The 21,311-nt window shown below is 47.1% G+C and overlaps 2 protein-coding genes across 2 annotated transcripts; one reads left to right on the top strand and one right to left on the bottom strand.

Annotated features, from left to right (window-relative positions):
• The first annotated feature begins 1,047 nt into the window (after window positions 1–1,047).
• Window positions 1,048–2,406, top strand: LOC124690193. Its single transcript, XM_047223612.1, has one exon. The coding sequence runs from the start codon at window positions 1,048–1,050 to the stop codon at window positions 2,104–2,106; it is 1,059 nt and encodes a 352-aa protein (XP_047079568.1). The 3' UTR covers window positions 2,107–2,406.
• A 12,099-nt stretch (window positions 2,407–14,505) lies between these two features.
• On the bottom strand, window positions 14,506–17,026 carry LOC124687407. The gene is made up of 7 exons (XM_047221189.1): window positions 16,722–17,026; window positions 16,016–16,613; window positions 15,728–15,847; window positions 15,569–15,640; window positions 15,411–15,476; window positions 14,887–14,925; window positions 14,506–14,793 (listed from the first exon to the last, which is right to left on the bottom strand). The coding sequence occupies exons 1-7, from the start codon at window positions 17,024–17,026 to the stop codon at window positions 14,611–14,613; spliced, it is 1,383 nt and encodes a 460-aa protein (XP_047077145.1). The 3' UTR covers window positions 14,506–14,610.
• Between the last annotated feature and the right edge of the window lie 4,285 nt (window positions 17,027–21,311).

Here is a 21,311-nt window from a genome sequence, read left to right as displayed (position 1 = left end):
CAAAAAATTGATCCAGCACAAACTACAACATGCAGACAAAAATTAACTCCCCAAAATCCATGATGCCAGAACAAATCGTAGAACAGAAACTTGCATCTAGACGCCATGGATACGAACACAACGGCGCAGCTCCCCTACTCCCTAGTCACGGCGCTGCTCCCTCCTAACCGCGCAGCTACAACGTCAAACGAACAAATCGATAGTCGCCAGGATCTGCCTCATAGCCCTGCTGCAAGCTCGTCCCCGCAATCACCCTCGACGCCCCGCTGCTAGCTCGTTGCCGCGCTCTACATCGAAGCCGCACTCTCCCCCTCGTCACCGCGATCTCCCTCGTCAACTCGCTCCGGTGCAACAAATCCGACGGGCCGAGCGGATCTAGCAGCAAATCCGTGCGGGCCGAGCAAATCCGACATCGCCGCGCACTGAGCTACCACGAAAAATCAAGCAAAAAACGGCGATTAACAGCAGTGGTAGACGGAGGACACTAACCAGAATACAAATGTGCGACGGATCTAGCCGTCGCCGGCGAGAAATCGACGAATCGCCGGCGAGAATCGACGATTCCCTCGGAATCGCCCGTCGCCAGAGAGGGAGGAACTAGGATAACCCAAAATGGACGGTTATGACAGAAAAACCCCTGGAATTATTTTCAACGAGCACGCCTCCCAAAATTCAAAAAACAGACGCTTACATGCGGAATTCACAGACCGACTACGAGACCGACCGAAGTCGGTCAGCACGTCGTGCGCGAGCCTCCTATAGGATGCGCCGCATGCATCTTAAAGAGCCACCGCACAAAACGCCTGTCGTGCGGCGCCTCTAATTAGATTTTCCCTTGTTTGTTTCCGATGATAGGCGGCACGGAACGAAAAAAGTGCACGGCACCGCTCCCCACCGCCACGGAGCTTCCACGCCGACTTTCAGGTTGCGCCACGTGTCCCTTTACATAAATTCCCAAATCGCCCGTAGATCGGAGGAAACAAAGTTTATTTTCCCCTCAGATCACGAGGCCGCAACTATTCCCACCCAATCCCAGATCGCGTCGCCATGGCCGCCATCGCGCCGGATCTCCTCTCCATCGTCTCCGGCGGCCTCACGGAGCTCGCTGACATCGCGCGCTTCCGCTCCGTGTGCACCACCTGGCGCGACGCGGGGGAGGACGCCGCGGCCTTCCCTCCGCAGCAGCCCCCCTGGCTCCTCCTCCCGTCCTCCCCGTCGCCGCTCTTCTTCTGCCCCCCGGAGGACCGCCTCTACCCCAACCTCCGCCTCCCCGTCCCCAACCCGCAGGCCAACCGCCGCCGCGGCCGCCGCCTCTACGCGTCCCCGCACGGCTGGACGCTCGCCATCGACCCGACCGGCCTCGCCGCCTCCCTCCTCCACCCCTTCACGGGCGCCTTCCGCCCCCTGCCGCCGCTCCCCGCCTACTTCGCCGAGACCGACGACCTCGCCTGGGACCTCTCCCCGTTCGCCGTCATGGCCTCCTGCGGCGAGCGGGGCGTGCTGGTCTGCTCCCTCGACCCGCCCGCCGACTCCTGGGTCCCGATCCCCGCCATGGCCGACTACAGCGTCAGCAGCATCGACTACGCCGCCGGCGACTTCTTCGTCTTCGAGGAGGACGCGTGCCGCGCCACCGTCGTCGACGCCATCACCAAGGAGGTCACCGCCGTCATCCCGCCGCCCCCCGTCGAGCTCCCGACCGAGGCGCGCATGGTCGTGGCCGGCGACGAGCTCTTCGTCCTCACCAAGCCCAAGTGGATGTACGTCTTTGACGACGACGTCGACTTCTCCAAGGCCTTCTGCGTCAACCACCGCAGCCCCAACCCGGTCTGGCAGAACCTCACCAGCATCGGCGACCGGGCTGTGTTCGTTGATTCCATCCATGGGTTCGCCGTGGGGACGGCCGGGTTCAGGAACCTTGAGAGCAACACTGTCTACTCGGTGACCACAAAGGAGATGAACCGATCAAGCAATGTCAAGTACAGCATATCGGCTTTCAACCTGGAGACCCGGACCGCCAAGAAGCTTGCGTGCCGGCTGGACGGGCTTGAGATGGCTCAGCGTGGCGGGAAGGTGTCGTGGATCATACCCAGCTTGAAAGAAGCCTGAATCAAGTCCTCGGATATCCTGGTTGCTGTGTGATGCTGGCGAATGGCAGATCGTGATTGTATCTGCCTCGGCGTAAGGTCTCGGTACCACTTGAACTTGCCCTAAAAGTTCTGAAGTGAAGTTAAAACAACGCATGTTCTTCTTTTGTTCTACATTATATATATGTCGTTTAAACACTCTTAGATTCAGATGAGCCTGAAGCTTAATATCTGTGAGATGCATTTGTTGCTAAACTTTCAAGTTTCAGTGTGCACTTTGGCTGTTGAATGTTCAAGCTGAATAAATGTTTGTGATGTTGAAGTACCCAGATTGAGCTTGTCGTGTTCGAGTGCTGTTTCAATTGGTTTCCTAGATGCATGATCTAGCCTCATGACTGACTGGACAATTGGACATGCTAACTTATTCATTATGTTAATAGATTGTGATATGAGTGAAACTGGAGCATGCGTTTATCTCTCAGATTTTAGGTGTGCTATCTGTGAGTCTGTGGATAACTGAGTATCGTTGTCTCACAAGAGTGGCCAACTTTGCGTCTAGTTGATTGAACTGCAAAAGTAGCCGTGTTTGTTGCACACAGGGGAAGTGTGTCCAAATTTCTGCTGAATGTGGTCACTCGAGCAGCAACGATTCTGGGCAAGAGAGTTGATGGGCAAACAGAGGCGATTAAGTAAAGGATGTTACAGACGGAGGATGATCCAGGCCTCCAGGGGTGCCAGGGAGAATGGGTAGATTGCTGTACTCCCAAGTCCCAAGCACACTCTTCTTCGTCCTAGAGAATGGAAGAGCGTATTCAGCATATAATCGAGTTTTACTCAGCATATAAATCGAGTTTTAGTGCATTTTGTTTTGCTTGTGGAGCTGTGTACTGAATAGAGATTCTCGGCCATTCATACACCCTCCAAACCTGATGCAACATTCCTTCTTATGTGTTTTCAGTAGGATGGTCTTGATGGCCGGCTAAGTTCGCACAAACAACAGGTTAGTGTAATTAGTCAGTCGTGAAATGTTGTCGTACCCAGATGGAGAGGCAACAAATGGCATGGCCAGGTACAAGCTCCCAAAATCGACCCTGGCATACCTCGGACGACCCAGCTCAGGTTCAACCTTGCGAAGCAGACCTGAAATGTTTTGCATCATTCATGCTGTCCAGCCGCCCAAGGTTAGCAGGCCACTCGTCACTCACAACAGGGCTTCATTCATCCTATTAAGCGGCGGATGCCTGATATTTATGCTGTAGGTTCGCATCAGCCTTTTCTGCTACAGCTAACTAGCACGTGACTGTACTGGTGCTTCATGATCAACTCATTTAAAATCGACTCCATAATTTCTTGAGTTCGCTTGGTGATGTTTCGGTTTTGTTATTTCTGCCAGAGGCAACTAGGGAAAATTACTCGCATACCTATGTTAACACGAGCATAGCTCCGAGCGAACCTGATACCAAGTGAATTGACCAAAGGGGTTGTGACGGCAGAGGCGATGAGGTAATGCCTGAAAGATAATGTTTCAGAAGAAAGAAAAATATTAGGACATCAAACTGTTAAGATTGATAGGTCACTGGGTGAAGAAAAAACGTGGTAGATGCTTGGAACTAAATGAGCAACAAACAGTTCTCGGTTTCTCACGCGAATAATGTAGGAGGTGACAGAAGTTAGATGGCAGAGAATCAGTTTCGATGTTTTGTTGACTGCAAATTGTAGATGCAATGGTGCTTTTCTGCAACATAATACATTACCGTGACCGGATTGACATGAGCAACATGGCCATTGGCAAATCATCATTTTTCCCTTCCTAAACTAAACAGATATGATAACCAACACAGAGAACAAATCAGGACATAATCATCGGTTTTCTTACTTAAATGTAGTGCCTCAACAGCCAAGGAGAAAGGCAGGAACAGCTGCCTACATAAACAAACATATGGAGGCGGCAAAATAGGTAAGCAGAAAAGGACAAAAAGGTAAGAAAGTATGTAATGGGCTTCGTTGCGCAAGGGACCTCGGTCTTGTTCGCTGCGTCAGGGATCTTGGGTGTGCGGTTTCCCCCACGGGCGGCGGACATGCTGTTTCTCCCGCGGGCAGCGACCTCAAAGTCTGCGCCATCGACAATCATCCGGCGGGGAGAAGGCATGGTGTCACCGACAGGAGCGCACCGCGTAGCACCACTGCATTCCGCCGCCGGCCGCCGCGCGAGCTCCTTTTGTCCCGCTGGTTTCCATGGGATCCAGGTGGATGCACGTCCGACGGGCGGATGGTGTCCACTTTATGTTCAGGGGTCAACAATAAAGCGTCCCGATCCATTTCGGAGTTGAGAGTAATAAAACAAGCCGAGATGTAAAATGCTCGTTTTTAGGTGTTAGGTTTGTGTTGCGTCGAGTCATGGTTTGTTTAGGTTGCAGCTCGAGGACGAGCTGCATGTCCAGGTGGGGTGTAGTGTTAGAGTACGTAATGGGCTTGGACTGGCGCTATAGCCCATTAGTCCTAGGGTTAATTAGAGATAAGGGTCGCTTTCTTAGGGGCCAAGTAAACCTCTCTATATAAGGAGAAGGAGAGGAGACGTATCATTCTAATCAAGCAAGAATTAAGAAGGAAATCCCTTCCCTCTTGCCACCGGCCGGCCCTCTCGCGCCCTCGCAGCCCTGTCTCTCCCTCCCAAACCCTAGCAGCCATAACACGAGCAGCCTGCAGCCTCACCGGCGCCGATACGTGGCGGATAGCGATTCAAGCCGAAAACGGTGACGGCGACGGAGGGAAACAGACCTGGTGGAAGGGCATCCCGGGCGGTGTCGATGTAGAGCCCGGGGCCAAGGTCGCTCCCACAACGCCGAAAGGCAGGGACGGCGTCGGTGGCGGTAGCAGCCGCTGCTGCGGTGTTGGTGGCGACGACAACTGCTGCTGTTGTTGCAGCTGCCCACCGAACGGCAGGGACAACATCGGTGAGGACAACAGCTGCAGCGGCGGCGTTGGTGGAGGCGGCAGCAGCTGCTGTAGCGTCCCTGTGGGGAAGAAGGCGGCCGGCTGCTGGAGAAGAGGGACCCCGGCCCCGAGGTAGGGCCCGGCTCGGAGATGGTGGACAAAGGCAGCGGGGACTGCAACAGCCCGGTGTCGGGTAGCAGCGACGACAGCAGCGTCGGCTGCAGCGGCCCGGCGATCGCGGCAGAGGCCGCCTGGTGCGTCGGCTGCCACGGCAGCAGCGCCGCCGGCGGCGGCGGCCCGTAGGGACCGGCCAGGAAGAGGCGGATCTCCTGGACATTGGTGGCGAGATCGCGGAGGGCTGCGGTGATCTCCGCCGGGGAGAGAACGGCGGGGACGTCGGAGTGCGGCGACAGCGGGTGGGAAAAACTCGGTGGAGGGCTGGACATGATCGAACCCGGGAAAGCTGATACCAAGTGTTATGGCTGCTAGGGTTTGGGAGGGAGAGACAGGGCTACGAGGGCGCGAGAGGGCCGGCCGGGGGCCTTGCTCACGGCCGGTGGCAAGAGAGAAGGGATTTCCTTCTTAATTCTTACTTGATTAGAATGATACGTCTCCTCTCCTTATATAGAGAGGTTTACTTGACCCCTAAGAAAGCGACCCTTATCTCTAATTAACCCTAGGACTAATGGGTTATAGCGCCAGCCCAAGCCCATTATGTACTCTAACAGAAAGTGTGCATCTAGCGAAAAGCGCGATTATAACAAATATACTCCAACAGGTCACGGACAGAGATTTGGTGCACATGAGCAACAGTGATTTCTTTTCAGAAAAGTAATTAAAAATCATATTTCTAACTTTCAGAAAAATCTGAAAGTAAATCATGACATAGTCAGTATTGTATCCCACAAACGTGTAAATTTAAGTCGAACTTGGCTACGTATCACTCCATGCTATTGTTACTAGGGTTTGGCTACATGACTGCTGGTTTGTAGGACTATGCAAAGATTCTTCAAGGGGGCCAAAGAGACAGATCGAGAAGCTTAGGGCATTTGTAAATACGGCGAGACCTCCAATCTTTTATGACTGCAGGATCGGAAAGCATATGAAAGGATGCACTGATAAATGAATATAACTAGTCCAGACTCCAAAGTAGCTTCTGCAGGTATGAATTCAATTGAAATACTAGGCAGGCAAGGAGTAAGTAAGCATGTTAACTGACCCGCAGGTATAGACGGAATCTGGCATGGTTCTCAGGTGTTCAGAACATCATTCTTCAGCATGTTGTACCGAATGCAGGTCCTGCTTCTACTCATGGTTTTCAGATAGGCCACTACTCCTAGATGGAGCATAATATGTATTTGTCATACAATTCACCAACCAACAGAAAGTCAATCAGATTGTACACATTTTCAATCGTCTATGCTAATTATACACACATTTTCAATCAACAACTCTCCTTAATTCTAACCGCTAGCTATTTTCCACTGTGTTTCAAGTTGAGAGAATGTCTGAAGTTGAGAGAAACTTTCAACATCCTAGACATGCATAACATAATGTAATGTCTGTAGTATAGAGAAAAGCACAACACCAAGGTACATCAGTAAAAAAAAAATCAAAAAAGTGCCCCAGCGATTTGGTTTACAACCAATAAAGCGGAACAGAAGCATCAGAACATTTACTATTCTCTCCACAAGGAGATAATACAAGCTTCGATTTAAAGACAAAATAAAACTGTACAGATGCAGCAAGTACTAAATTATGGAGCTCATTCCAACAAATCTAGCTAGATCGTAGTGATATCATGCGTCTTACTATCAAATTATTAGGATAGACTTTAGATCTAGTGATGACCTTGGTCTTGGGATCCAAGTCCCCGCAGCGCTCGCAAGCTTCCTTGACGTCGTGCAGTGATATCTCTCTCATGTTCACTGCGACTTCCCTGATGCGCCTAACGTATTGCACCATGTTCTCATTGGGTTGGAAGCCGTAGATGGTAAGCTTGAGCAGGTTCTTGTGCTTGAAACCAGCAGATGTTTGCCACTTCCCGCCATTTGCTTTCTCAGGGTATCCCTGTTTCCTTGGATCGCCCTGCTGTATCACCAGCTTGCACCAATAATGATCCCACACCATGATACATAGTTCCCTTAGAGAGGATGCAGCCTCAAGAATGAACATGGTCCAGGCGATATCAAATCCTTCAGGGATATTATCCAGATTCAAAATCTCTAGTTTGCCAAGCACAGGGGTAAGCACTTTAGGGCATTCTAGTACAACCCAAATCTGGCACACGAGAAAAAATTTAATAACTGAGTGCATTTAAGCGGCAAATAAATCATCCTTAAGAGATAGAGAAGACTCACATTACCATAAAGCATCATAGAGTAGCAGGAATGAGTGAGTACCTTTTCACTTACAAAATCCAGGTGCATGTCACGTATCGAGGGGACATTAGCAAGGAGCTGACTTAACTGGAGATTCCTAGTCAAAGTACGACCCCTTTTTCCGAGACTTAGCTTTGAAAGCTGAGGGACACAACCAAAAGTCAGGGGGGCTTGGTACCACCAACAATTAAAAGTCAGATGTTGGAGTTTTGGTACACCGTAGAGATGTACTGCTGCAAATACCCCTTGGTCGACGATGAGCTCAACAAGTTGATCATGTTCTACCATCAGCACCGAACCAATTCCTGCATCACAGTGCGAGAGGCGCAGACTTTCCAACCTCTTGCAGGTGCTGAGGATGTTGGGGATGTCCAGTTGGTCAGCAAACCTCAGGTTACTCAGCCAGAGGCACGTGAGGCCAGCGAATGCAGCTGGACAATCACCAAGACAGATATTGAACCTCTTGGCATAGCACAAAAGATCGGCATTAGTGCATTCTGAAAAGGGCTTCTCTAAAATGGGCACAAACTCAGCTTTGTCGACCTTGTGGTCTGCCATGGTGCTAGCAAAAGCTCTGGTGATGGGGAGACATTCATCAGGTCTCAGATAGCATGTGACCCTCAGCTTGTGGATGGTGTGGATCTCTGGACTCCTTGCAGCAAGGATTTTCTCTGTGACACCAGCCAGAGTGTTATTGTACCGAACAACATCAGCAGTGTTAAAGCCATGGGACGCCTTGTCATGGTGCTGAGTGAGGGAGCCGATGTCTATGTCGAACCGTGAGAGCATGGCGGGGAGCCGCATCAATCGCTTGGAGAGTGTGCAGGTTCTCAAGGCGTCCAGCGTGTCCACACGCTCCAGGATGTCGAGTAGGATGTTATTGGGCAGCTCGCTAAGCCTATCGCAGCGAGCTGCGGCATTCTGCATCGCGTGTATCTAAAGAAAGAAAGGTAGCATGGACACGATGACGGTGTGTCCAAAAGAGCAGTAGGGTAAGCATAGGAAAAGGAAAAAACTTACATTGGGGCTCCTCCTGGTCCTAAGATATATCCCATGCAGTGCTCGTCGTGAGATGTTATTCATCTCCAATTGAGCGGCGAGATCCCTAAGGGCTTCTTCACCTTCACGGCGAGCTGTAACATTCTTCATCGCATTTATCTAAAGAAAGAAAGGACACCACGGTGACTAAAGTAAACATCAATATAAAAAATCGATGGTGTTCATCTTCAAATGAAAAGAGTAGAGTAAGCATCAATAAAAAATATTTATTTGATGAGGTACTTAAATACTGATAGCTACTTTGCAAGATTCCTGAACTAATCTTGGTAAATAGCATGTCCACTTTCTTTTTTACTAGTATAAATAACTTCTTGAACCAGCTTACCCAGTTGACCCTTGTGCTAAAGGAAATATCACCCAAATTGCAGGCTGTCGGAAATCTGATAAAACCATGCTACCAGCAGACACAACTGAAACTAAATTAGGCAAAGTTGCTCTTGTGTCCATGCAAATCTTGTTACAGGCTAAAGATCCTAAACAGGGTGTGCCAAAACAGGGAAGAAGAGGTCATTGCATGACATCGTTGAACTAAGTTGCTACACAGGAATTCAGCTAGCTCGGGTGCAAATATTGTATTGTGGATTGGGTGCTACTGTAAGAATAATTAATTTATTGCTGTCAGACAAAAACTGAATTCAGTTGGCTGCATATTACCCTGTCCTCCAATCTCCTACAATGTAGAGCCAAAATTCAGATTCTGGTACGATTTGCACCCAATGATCAGTTCAGTTGCCTTGACATTTTTACTATCGATTCCAGAATCTTTCAACAATTCAAACTGATCTATAGTGCTCATGTGCAGGTGCGGGGCAGGCAACGCGCAAGTGCAATGGCTAGCCTCACCAAGGAGGAGTTGGAGCAAGCAACGAGCAGTCACCGGCAGGGAGACCGGGGACAAGGCAGATTCTTTCTTCTTTAAAATAGGGGCAAAGCAGAAACCTTACCCGGCGAAAATTCCAGCCTGATGTCGGCCGGAGGATGCATCGGGCGGCGGAAGGAGGCCGCAGATCGGGGATGCGCCGTTCCGGGGCGGAGTGGCGTCGGCGGCGTTGCCAATTCGCGATAGGATGGGAGGCGGCGCAACTAAGCACAGAAGCTCGGCGATTCCTCGAAACTGAAATCAGGGGCTATCCATAGGATTGGGAGGCGGCGCAACTAAGCAAAGAAGCTCGGGGATTCCTCGAAACCGGAACCAGGGCCTATTTGATTCAGTGGAGAACTAGTTGAATTCTATAGGATTTAGAACCTACTACTACTATAGTGATATAGGATTTTTTTCAGGTAGCTTTTGATTAATAAGAAAATTTTAAAAATTATTAACATGAGATTTGAGTGGATGATAGGGCAATGCAATTTTCATGCATTTGGAAGGATTTAATCCTAAGAATCAATTAGAGGGATCATGCCCCCAATTTCATTAATCAAACCAGCATTCTCCATAGTTCCACCTTTACACACACCAAAACCTAACAGACAAACGACATAAAGTCTTTTTGATATCCTAATCACTACTGAGATTGTTAAAAGAGCAGACACAGCTGATGAAAACAAAGTAAAACGGAACCGAGAGCCTAACAAGAAGCTCAGCTAGCTACTCCTTCCCTTTCCACCTCAACACTAGACAGGGTTTTGTTGCCAAAACCACGGGGTCACGAGAATGCTCCCATTTTGCACATCTTCTTACTCTTTCCTTCTTTTTATTTTCCTCCTTTTTCACATCGCCAGTCTTGGAATCCAGGACGTCCAACATCCCCTCGCTCCAAACACGTCCTTCGCAACCTTCACCAGTAGGTTAGCGCAGAAAACCATCCGATCCTTAACATCCTCCTTCACCTGCAAACAACTCCAAGAGTTAATGTAATAGAAAATCTTGAAAATCAGTTCGTCAGGCCATTTTTTCTCAGAGTTCATTGTCTTCCAAATACTCCATATTACAACAACAATCCCCACAGCAAACATTTTCCTTTTTTTCCCCCCGAAACTTTTCAACCAAATCAAAATATAATGGTCAGCTGAGTCAAATTGGAAATTAAAACCAAAAGTACAACTTTTTTTTTGAACAAGTAAGGTCCGGAAGGACCTAGAGTCTGCATTAATTCGGCGGCATGAGTACATTTACATAAAACACCCCAAGGAAAGCAGAAAAGACTACAAAGCCCCGAAGTTTTACAAACAACACCCTACAAAGACACGATGAAACACGATTGAGTCCAAGCATAACACCGATGAGGTTTGACCTCCAGCCACGGCCACCAGGAGCTCCACCAGGGACGAAACCACTTGGCGAGGCCATGGTGCTGCCCGTCGCGCCGAGGTCGGAGAAGATCCTCCAGCAAAGGAGGAGAGGAACGCTCGAGCTCCTTGATTGCTCGAGTTCTGCGGGCCCGTCCCAACTTCCGGAGATAGTAGCGGCACGAAGCCGATGCTTGGGTGTCACAGAAGTGGTCGCAGACTCAGAGGACCAGAGACGCCTCTTCCAGGGTAGCACATCAGCAACACCACCGCTCTTCTCTCCCTCGACGCCACGGCCGACCGAGAGAAGAAACTTCAATGTGCTGCCCCCACACCGGAAGCAGCCGAGATAGAAACACCATGCCGAAGTCGTTTTCGCGGCAGAGCAGCTGCACTCTTCCTCGGCTCCATGACCGGGTAGGAGTTCTTCCACGACTTTGCTCATCGGCGTGCTCGGTTTTTCCCGCTCGCCTCCAAGGCCGGCCAAGAAAAGCTGATGCCCACCGCGGCTACTCAGCACTAGATGGTTCACCGCCACATATTTATTAAAAAGAGCGTCAGGCCTTCCCTCCACTCTCCTCTCCGACCACCGGAGAAGAAAAGTGAGGAGGAGAATCCCAACAACGGAAAGAATCCAGGCGGCCAGATTCTTCCCTCTGCTCCAACTACTGGGCATCAAGCCCCCTACTAGCAAACTGCCACTACTCCTAGCTACCCTAACTACTCCGGCACCTTCCCTCCGCCCATCTCGAGCGGCGACACCGGTGAGAACGGCTTTGGGTCGGCGCGGCTCAGACGAGAAAGCTCTCAGCTACTGTAGAAAAGAGAGAGAAAGAAGGAGAAAATGAAGCACATAACCAAAAGTATAACTAACCATATTCCAAATGTATCTAGCTAGAGGACAGTGAAAAAAGAGATTTTTAATAGTCTCATTGCATCCACAAACAAGACATTGCCTCTCACACTTTCCCCCTCTGTATAAGAACATCTCTTGTCAAAATGCTTCCTTTAAGCATTAACCACATAAAAGTTTTTATTCTCGGAGGTATCTCGACTTTCCACATAAATTTGTAAAGGACCACTCCATTGAATTGCATTGCTGAGTAAAAATATTTAGCCGAGAAAGAACCTGAATTTTTTAACTTCCATATTGACCTATCACGTTCATCTTTCAAAGCTACATTTTATAGCATTTTTTTCAATGTATCCCATTGCTCTCTAAGCACTCCCACCATTGCTCTCCTGAACCTGAGCCCATCGACATCTTTATCAAATACATCTTGAACTGTTACATTTCTATTCATAGAAATAGAGAAACGTCTGGGGAAAATCTTGGCTAGGCAAAATGTACCTATCCAGTGATCTTCCTAGAAACTTGTCCTCCTCCCATCACCAACCCGCATTCGGCAACAATTCTAGAAAAGATGTTTAATCTTCATTAAATGTTGCCAGAAATGGGAGTCCCCATTTTTTGCCTCAGCCTGGCAGAGGTTTTGTTTTGGAGATATGTCTTCCTAAGAATTTTTTGCCATATTCCATCCCCATTAAACAATTTTCATAGCCATTTAGACAATAAAGCAATATTCATTATTTCCAGGTCTAGAACCCCTAAGCCTCCTTGATCCTTTGGCATACACACCGGCTGACAATTCATCAAGTGGTATGTTTTCTTGTCTTCACTTTCATCCCAAATGAAACTATTCCTAATTCTGTCCATTTTCTCTTTCACCCCCTGTGGTATTCTATAAAAGGAGAGAATGAATAAGGGAACACTAGTTAGTGAAGAGTTAATCGGAGTAACTCTACCTCCCATCACCAGCATCTTCCCTTGCCATGGTCGCAATTTATTTCTGATCTTCCCTTAAGTGGGATCCCATTCTCAATTTTTCAATATTTTCTTATTGATAGGCACCCCTAAATATTTCATAGGTAGTAATCTAGACTTACAAGTAAAGATTCTTACAAAACTACTCTCTCTCTCTCTCTCTGAAGCATCCCCTAAACATAGGATGACTTTTAGATTTCTAGCCTGCTCTAGATCATCCTCAAGGAGGAGGATGGTGTCATGTGCATATTCCAGAATTGACACCCCCCTTATATTAGATCTGTAGCTAGCCTAGTTAACAAACCAACATCTTGAGCCCTTTTTATGAAAGCTGCTAAAATATCAACAACAATATATCAAAGCGAAGAGGGGAAATGGGATCCCCTCCTCAAGCCTTGATGTGTTGAAAAATAGGATCCAATTTCTCCATTAACATTAATCCCTACCTTACTAGTGGTTACTGTTTTCATAACCAAATCCATCCATTGAGCTGGAAATCCTTTCACCTCCATAGATTGATACAAGAAATGTCATTTGACTCTATCAAAAGCTTTCTAAAATCAATCTTAAAGAGGACCCTGACTTCCTTTTTTTGTGCACATCATTTAACACCTCATGTAGGACACTCACCCCTTCCATTATATATCTACCCTTAACGGAAGATGTTTGGTTTAACATGATAATTTTCCAAATCACTTGAATAAGCCTGTTAACCAAAACTTTTGTTATGATTTTAAAATACACATTCAAGAGACAGATGGGCATGTATTTTTGAATTCTATCTGCATTTTCCCTTTTGGCACTAAAGTTATCATTCCATAATTCAATCTATGAATGTTCAGTTCCCCTTTATCGAAATCTATCAACAAACCATAAAGGTTATGTTTAACTAGTTCCCAGTTTTTTTTCGTAAAATTCTGAATTAAAACCATCTGGACCAGACGCTTTTGTTTGCTACCATTTCAAACACAACAGTTTTTAATTCCTCCATGGTAAAATCCTTTTTCAACAGTTCACAATCTTCATCACTAAGTCTCTCTATTCCAATATCATTGAAGCGTATATTAGTAACATATGGATTGCCAAAGAGTTTTTTTTATAGAAGTCAGTAATGTATCTCTTGAGATTTTCATGACCTTTTATTATCCCCTCATCCTGATTCAAACTAATAATCAAAGTTTTCCTCCTCCTTCCATTTGCTTTTGAGTAATAATATCTAGTGTTATTATCTCCCTCAAGAAGTTATTTTTCTTTTGTCCTTTGTATCCATTTAATTTCCTCCTCTTTAATAATTATTCTCAGCTGGTCCTGGTTGCATTTTTGGTAACTTATCTTCCTGTGTAAGGCCATAGAGTTCCCCTTTCTTATCAATTTCATCCAACTGATGAGAAAGGTCCCCATGTTCTTCCTATATTCCCCATCTATATTTAGATTCCATCCTTTCAAAGGTTTCCTCAAACATTCAAATCTTTTTTCCATCTATATATTTTCCTTTCTCCAGGATATGCTTTATTTCACACCCCACTCACCACATCTTTTAAGTCAGTCCTCATGAACCAACAATTTTCGAATCTGAAAATTGGTGGTATTCGAGATATATCCCTGATTTGATTAATATAGGTTTGTGGTTAGACAATTCACTAGGTAGAGCTGATGCACACACCAATGGAAAGTTTTCCTCCCATGATGGAGATACCAATAACCTACAACTATATATACTAGTAGACGAACTTGAAACATCTGCTGATATTAGTAGCTGGGAAGTCAGCACCTAATGTTGATTAAGACCATTTTTGCGGCAGAGCTGTCGTTACTCCTTACAGATTAACAAACTTAAAGTGCAAAGTAATTGAGCGAAAGAATTATAACGTACTCCCTCTGATCTATATTAAGTGTCGAGGCTTTAGTTTAAATTTGTTCTAAATTGAACTAAAGCCGTTACACTTATTATGGATTGGAGCACGAAATAAAAGTACCAGAAGCAGGCTATCAGCTGGCGTAGTATATCCTACATAAGTTGAGTCGGATCAATCGCCTGTCGATCAAGCGGCAGAGCTACGGATCAGAAACTTTGCAGCTATCAGTTAGGCAGGCATCACCGGTACAGGCAGCCCCTGTACGCCGGCGTCCAGTAGTCCATCGCGTTGCCGTCCCGGTACACTTCTGGTGTCCACGAGACAGGGACCAAGCAAAGCCCTCTCTCCCTCAGGTCATGCTCTCCCTCCACCTTGCTCGCCTCCGTATGAACTCCGCCCCATGGAATGTTGTTACAGTTAACCTGAAAAAGTGACACCAATAATGATTTACTATGCATAAATCAATCCTGCTGATTACTTGTGTAAAAAGAACAGATCTTGTAGCAAGTTTATACCTTGTTCCTGCTCGCGTTGGTGTATGGCTCACTTAGCAGCTGCAAGAGTAAGAAATTAGGAGAGGCAGGCCAATCAGCATAGCTCAACTCAAAAGGGCCACTCGCGATCTGCGATGGCGACATGTATGCGTGCACTGTCCCTATCTCATGTTTCTGGTAGTGTGCAAAGACAGGACAAGTTGAGACATTCTTTATGTTGTTTCTCGGGTATATTTAAGCATGACTAGGAAGTCCACTTAGAAAAGGGAGCTCGACAAAGTCAATGTCATATGTGGAACCAGCTAAACAGTCGTTGCGACGATTCATTGCATCTTGGACGGATCGTGTTTCGATCGTGAGTGTGCGTGTACGTTTCTCCTCTGGAGTACACTTTCTTTTTACTAGGAATGTTAGCTTGGGTGTGTAGGAATAGTCTACTTTTCTGGAAGCTTTTGTGACTAGCTAGGTCAAAATATACAGACCATATGCATACATGGATCGTTTAGAAGAATAGCATATGCAGGGATCATTTGCAATAGTGTTACCTGTACTTGCTCGTGCAGAAACTTGATGTACTTGATGGTTTCAAACAGCACCGATGCTGTATCCGTCTGCTCATATGTCCAATTTTAAACAAGTTAATTAGAGTAGAATAAGTGTAGTTTCACTAGTCGACCTATGAACAAGTTCTTCTTGCGTGTACCTTCCCGAACGGCGAAACGATTTGCTGCAGTGCTGTGATCTTCTCCCCCAGCTTCACTTTAGGAACCTGTTGCTGCATTTGGTAATTAACCCAATGATCACCTCAACCCTGCTAATTGGATGGTTTGCTATCGATTATTGAACTTGTTTTTGCTGTTACCTTAGGAGGTGATGCTGCTTCCTGCTTGGATTTCTTGCCTGTACTTTCGCGCCTTTCCTCGGATGATCGCTTCTTGCGATCACTAGCCGCGGCTCCACTGCCGCTGCTGCTACTCCTTGCCTGCAACAACCACATGCTGCAACTCAAATTCACGTAGCAAATCACATACATATGCTGGTTTTTGAACGGCTGTCACTAATTAGCTGTACCACTACTTGTATATTATGGACCACTGTCATCAAATGGCATGGATATATGCATGTGCAATTGTGCATGCGCGCAACTTACCGGCACGATCTCCTGCTCTTTTCTGCTGCTATCAGACGACCTATCGGTGCATCTCATGTATGGCGGAGGCGGCACCGATGTCGGTTCCTTGGTTGATCTGTAGCCACCGAAGGAGCTGAAATCCGGGAGACTCCTGATGTTAAAAGGACTTGCCGCCTCCATTCCTCGGCCTTCTTGGCAAATCTTGTCCAGTCCACCCAAGCCTGAATAGTCTAGGCTAGCGTGCACCCCAGCACTAGTGCGGGTACTTATTTGCTGAAGAAAGGAAGCCATGGGGTTCCCGTGCTCTTGCTGGTGGTGGTTGCCGCTTTCCTTCCTTTGATGGTGGCCGTCAACGTAGGATGGCATGCAGCTGAGCAAGTTCATCCCCTGGGCTTCGAGCGCAGCGTTAGAACCGCTCCCCAAGAACAGCGGCGAGCCAGCGGCGACCTCGTACTTCATCGGAGAGACGTCGGAGCCTGCCTCGAACCGCGCCGTCAGGGAGGCTGGTGCTGTAGCATAACGGCCGGCCGGGACGTCCTCGAACATCTCCGGCGTCACGTTCTTCGACGCGAGCAGGTCCAGGAAGTTCTCCCTGTAGCCGGTGCTGTCGTTGCTTCTGAAGACACAAACTATAGTTAACTCCTGATGATCAAGGACACACATGCACGACACATCAAGCATTCTCCTGGGAGTTCGTAGGGCATGCGTATAATTAAGTACTCACAGTTCGCCGTGGCTCCAGGCATGGCCGTGGACGTGCTCGCCAACCGGCAGGTGCATGTCTGCCACCGCCGGCGCCGAGTCGGCAGTGAAGGCCGGGCCGTCCAGAAGCGCCGCCGTAGTTCCAGCGTAGGGGTTCCAGGAGGGGGGAGGCTGCAAGGCCGCATGAGCCTGGTGATACTCCCACATGGTGGCGGCCGGCGAAGTGGTGGAGGAGGCGCACGCGGCGGAGTCCGGACGGTCGGTTGCGTCCTGCGGCTGCCGGGGCATGAAATACTGGAGGTGCACCTCGCCTGCTTGTAGATGCATAGCCTGCGTGGAACGAACAAGGCGCAGTGGACCGAGTGGAGTGGACCAAAGGTTATGTGGGGGGCCTATTTGTAGTCGATCGTAGGCGTTTGGAATATTTTCCGGCGAGGTTTTTGAGGAGGATATACACACGTCAAGATGACGCAAGCATGCGGGAAGACATCATTGAGAATTTTGTCTCTTTTCTTTCTCTTAAATATTTAGTGCAATTGTATGCTGTGGAGTACCCCATGCTTTAAAAGTTTCAGATTATTAGATTGTTATGATATAGCTAGTATGATTCCGTACTTTTAAGAACTGTTTATGCAAATCTTGGTGAAGCAAGGGCTAGCTACGTGTAGCTAGGCCGTTATATTATTCTACTTTTGAATTTTCGTGCAGTTCAGCTTCTTGAACAGTCTGAAGTGTTGCATTTCATATTAGCTAGCTAGACCCTAGAGGCTTTTCGCTTTATCTGGTCTCACCAACCCTTTTATTGTTTGACAACTAAACTAATAACGTTGTTCACGAAAATAGTACCTTTTCGCCCTTAACTATTGTTAGAATTTTAGCTGGTCTCCCAACTATAGCACACACTACTACATAGTAAGTTGTCAAAAATATTTTCAGTCATGAAAAAACCAACATCAAAAGCTGCAATCAAACCAGGTAACTTTGCTCGAATTCCTTGCAATTGCCCGCCTAGGCTTATATTTTGCACTAAAGTATCATAGTGTAACCCTATCTTTCATTCTTCCCCTTGTTTCTCACATCCGCATCCCGCAACACCCAACCCTAATCATACCATTCACTCGTCGCGACCATCATCATAGCCGCAACACCCAAAAGAGAGCCGCCATAACTTCGTCGGCCAGCATCGTCACTGCCCTCACATGGCCAACAAAAGGGGAGGAAAATAAGCCAGATACTTAAGGTGAGAGTCCATGACCTCCTCGCCCAACGTCACCGCCATCGCATTTGATCTCGTGCATGTGTGATAAGGATTAACTGAACATTCTCCACAATATAAGACAAGTAAGGATTTTGTATATATTATTAATTTAAAAGATTAGATATGGAGCCTTATAGTTACAAACATTTATATATGCATACAATTTTCTCAATGTTTCATCATGCGATCACCGATTGTGTTGTCTTATGAGTTATGACAGAGAATCATGCCTCCACCATGCTATGTGAATTCGACATGTGGTGGAACCCAAGGGAGACACACGATGATGGTGTAATGAATAAATGGACTTTAGTTTTTGTATACCAAAACTTTGTAACATGACATTGACATATTGGTAATATAATTTATATATTGTGTCATGCATGTCTTGATGTTTGATTTGGGAATGGAATGAAACAATTTTATTTACTGAGGAGTGTGAGTGAAGCTTAAATAGAAAACCAAGTACAATCCAGATTCTGGATAAACCAATGGATATGTTGTAGTTGGTTCATGGAACAAGGTGTGATATAGTAGCCTAGGTGGCTTTCAAATGAGACCTACTCCAGTGATCACCAAACCATGGGGTTCTTTTTTCCAACATCTAAAATAAACTCTTATATATAGCTGTCTCTTCCGAACCGTAACTCCCTCCCGTGTTGCCCCCGCGCGGCGGGGGATCTCTACCACATTGCCCCCTCCTCCCTCCCTCTCCTCCTCCCCTCCCTCGCCGCCGCCAGGGGGCGCGGTCAGGCAAGCCTGGCCGGCGGCGGCGGGGATTGCATCGTTCCCTCTCGCGTGGGGACGGGCGCGGGGTGCCTACCTCGGGCCAGGGCGCGGCCCTATCGTTGGGGGCCTCGATGGCGGCGCATGGCCTCGACTCGGCGACGGCATGACGGACGACGTGGCGGTGGTGTGCCCTACCGGTGGCGGAGGGAGGGGTAGGGCGGGCTGCAGGGGGAAACCCTAGTCCCCCTTCTCCTCGCCTCTCGGCGGCTGGCGGTGGAGGGATGGCGTTCGGCTGCGGCGGTGCCCAGGTGTGTGCGGTGTCTCCGGACTACGCGATCTACTTGGTGTCTCTGGCGGCAACCATGGCCATTGTGGTGACCCGGCATACCACTGCATGGTGTAGTATGCAAGTCTAATATAACACCAATGAAACACCGTTCCACTAGTATTATATCGCTCAGAGTGGTACAACAGAAACATATGCGGGTCCAAGGCATGTCTATAGAATTACATACAGACTCTGTTACGCAAGATCATCACAGCCTCCTACTTTACAATGAGGTAAAACTACAAATAAACTCCAAAAGAACGACTCGTAGTCTAATCCTACCACGAACTCTATTTGAAGAGTAATTAACTAGCTATAGAGGCTATGAATAGATTCTAGCTAAATAGGAGCTAGGTTTAGGAAACTAGTTCCTTTCTATGGCTAAACTAGGTTTTCTCCTTGTTGGATGTGATATCTGACTCCTCTGACAGGGTCCTGTCTCGTGAAGTAGTTGTTGACTCCTCCGCCTTCGAGTTGCACTGTAGATCCTCCTTCGATGCCTCCATATCTAAGCGAGGATTTAAGAGTGGGATGAGTACGAGCGTACTCAACAAGTTCATTATAGGAAAGAGGTGTTTAATGCACTAGCTACGACATTAGACCAGAAAGTCTAATACCAATGCAGGTTTTCATAATCATTTCTTCAAAAGGTTGCTTTTATTCAGAAGAACTATATCCGTCAGCCTTCACCGGTTTACTAGAACTTCATGGAGCTCCTTTCCGGCAGCGTTCGCGATTCCATATCCCGAACAGGGAGTGACGAGTCACGATTCATTACACTCGCGGAGGTGTGTTGCTTTACCCATAAGAGATCTTAACCTTGGTGCCAACCGAGTCTAGTTCTCGTCCACACTTCCTTTGGTGTGAGGCCCGGTATAAGGTCATAGCCAATCATATTCCTCCGCTACCTCATACACCCACCCTTTGTTGCATGCCCCGACCCTGGGTCCTCGCCGGTCCTCTTACACCAATTAAGGATGGACCCCGACCACGACGACAGTCTGGGATCGAACCAAACTCCTTCGCCGGTAGATGCAACCCCTCATAGACCGCAATACCGTGGGGAACTTTTGGCTTCCCCAGCCTACCGCTTGCTCTTCGGGCGACAAGTGTTCTACGGACAAAGCCATGGGGAACTTTTGGCTTCCCCAGCCTACCGCTTGCCCCCGACAGATGACAAGTGTCTACGGTAAAGCGTGTCCGTTGATGTACAAGAGGTGGAAATACGATTGACTATTCCGTCTCACTCCAGATATTATGGTTAACACGGGTATTACGGCACAAGAATCATTGGACGACATTTGTTGTTTAATCCTAGATGAATATAAACCCTTGCAATGGAACCTCCACCATATCAACACGATCCATGGTTCCATTGCCCACCACTTAGTCATATTCATAGTTATGAAAATAGTGGTTTTGCTTTTTATGCAATAGTGATAAACATAATACTTTGTAAGTAATTTGGTAAAAATACTCAAATGACATGAGCAAGTGATGAACTTGTCTTTCTTGACTGCAAGATTATGCAGGCAAGGTCTTCGATACGCAATAACTCCAAATTCTGAAATAGCATCATCGTCCGGTAAGGACGATGTTTGAAAGATTGGCAAGGATGCAATAATGCATAAGTATGAGATGCAATCGTTCTAAGCGTGACGTAACCCCGATGATTTAGGATCAGTGAGTTGTAATGATTGGTTCAGGGTGTGTTGCACTTTTAGAGTGATTCACAAACAAGGTTCTTATTAAGAATTGGTTGCTTGTTATCATAAACATGTGCTGTAATAAATAATAATAACACTAATAGCACATAACAATAACATTTGGTATAATCCTAACATGCAATGAATAGTGGTTGATTTTAGCACTATATGGCATGGTTAATGATTAATTATCATATACTTCAAAAGAATAACTTTTGAAGAACATGTTCTTTGATAGAACAAGTGTGATAATTAGGGTTGTGGAGTTCTATGGTTTTCTATGGTTCTAATTGGTTTCTGGAGTGAGGATTAGATGGATCACAAATTAGTTGGATTCATCAGCATCTAGGCTTGATTAGTTTTACTTAAGTATAAGCAACTTAAGCAATTAATTATTCATGGTTGCTATCATGGTTGGTATACCATGCTGGTGATAGCTGGTTATTTTCTATAGGTCCTATTAGGCAGGGTTGATGATGATTCTCTGTTTACTTCAAAAGAATAACTTTTGAAGAACATACTTCTTAAATAATAAGAAGTATAACAATTAGGTTGAGTTTGTTTAGGTTTGCTATTTCATTCCCTAAGTAA

The sequence above is a fragment of the Lolium rigidum genome, chromosome 2 (genome assembly GCF_022539505.1).
Source record: "Lolium rigidum isolate FL_2022 chromosome 2, APGP_CSIRO_Lrig_0.1, whole genome shotgun sequence".
Taxonomy (NCBI): domain Eukaryota; kingdom Viridiplantae; phylum Streptophyta; class Magnoliopsida; order Poales; family Poaceae; genus Lolium; species Lolium rigidum.
This window is presented reverse-complemented; position numbering and strand designations above follow the sequence as displayed.

Bases quoted from the DNA above. Each gene is read 5' to 3' on its own strand.
- LOC124690193 (XM_047223612.1), top strand. From the start codon at position 1,048: ATGGCCGCCATCGCGCCGGATCTCCTCTCCATCGTCTCCGGCGGCCTC.
- LOC124687407 (XM_047221189.1), bottom strand. From the start codon at position 17,026: ATGCATCTACAAGCAGGCGAGGTGCACCTCCAGTATTTCATGCCCCGG. The intron at 15,477-15,568 runs GTACACGCAAGA...ACATATGAGCAG, and splicing joins TCGTTTCGCCGTTCGGGAAG to ACGGATACAGCATCGGTGCT. The intron at 14,926-15,410 runs GTAACACTATTG...TTACTCTTGCAG, and splicing joins TTCTGCACGAGCAAGTACAG to CTGCTAAGTGAGCCATACAC.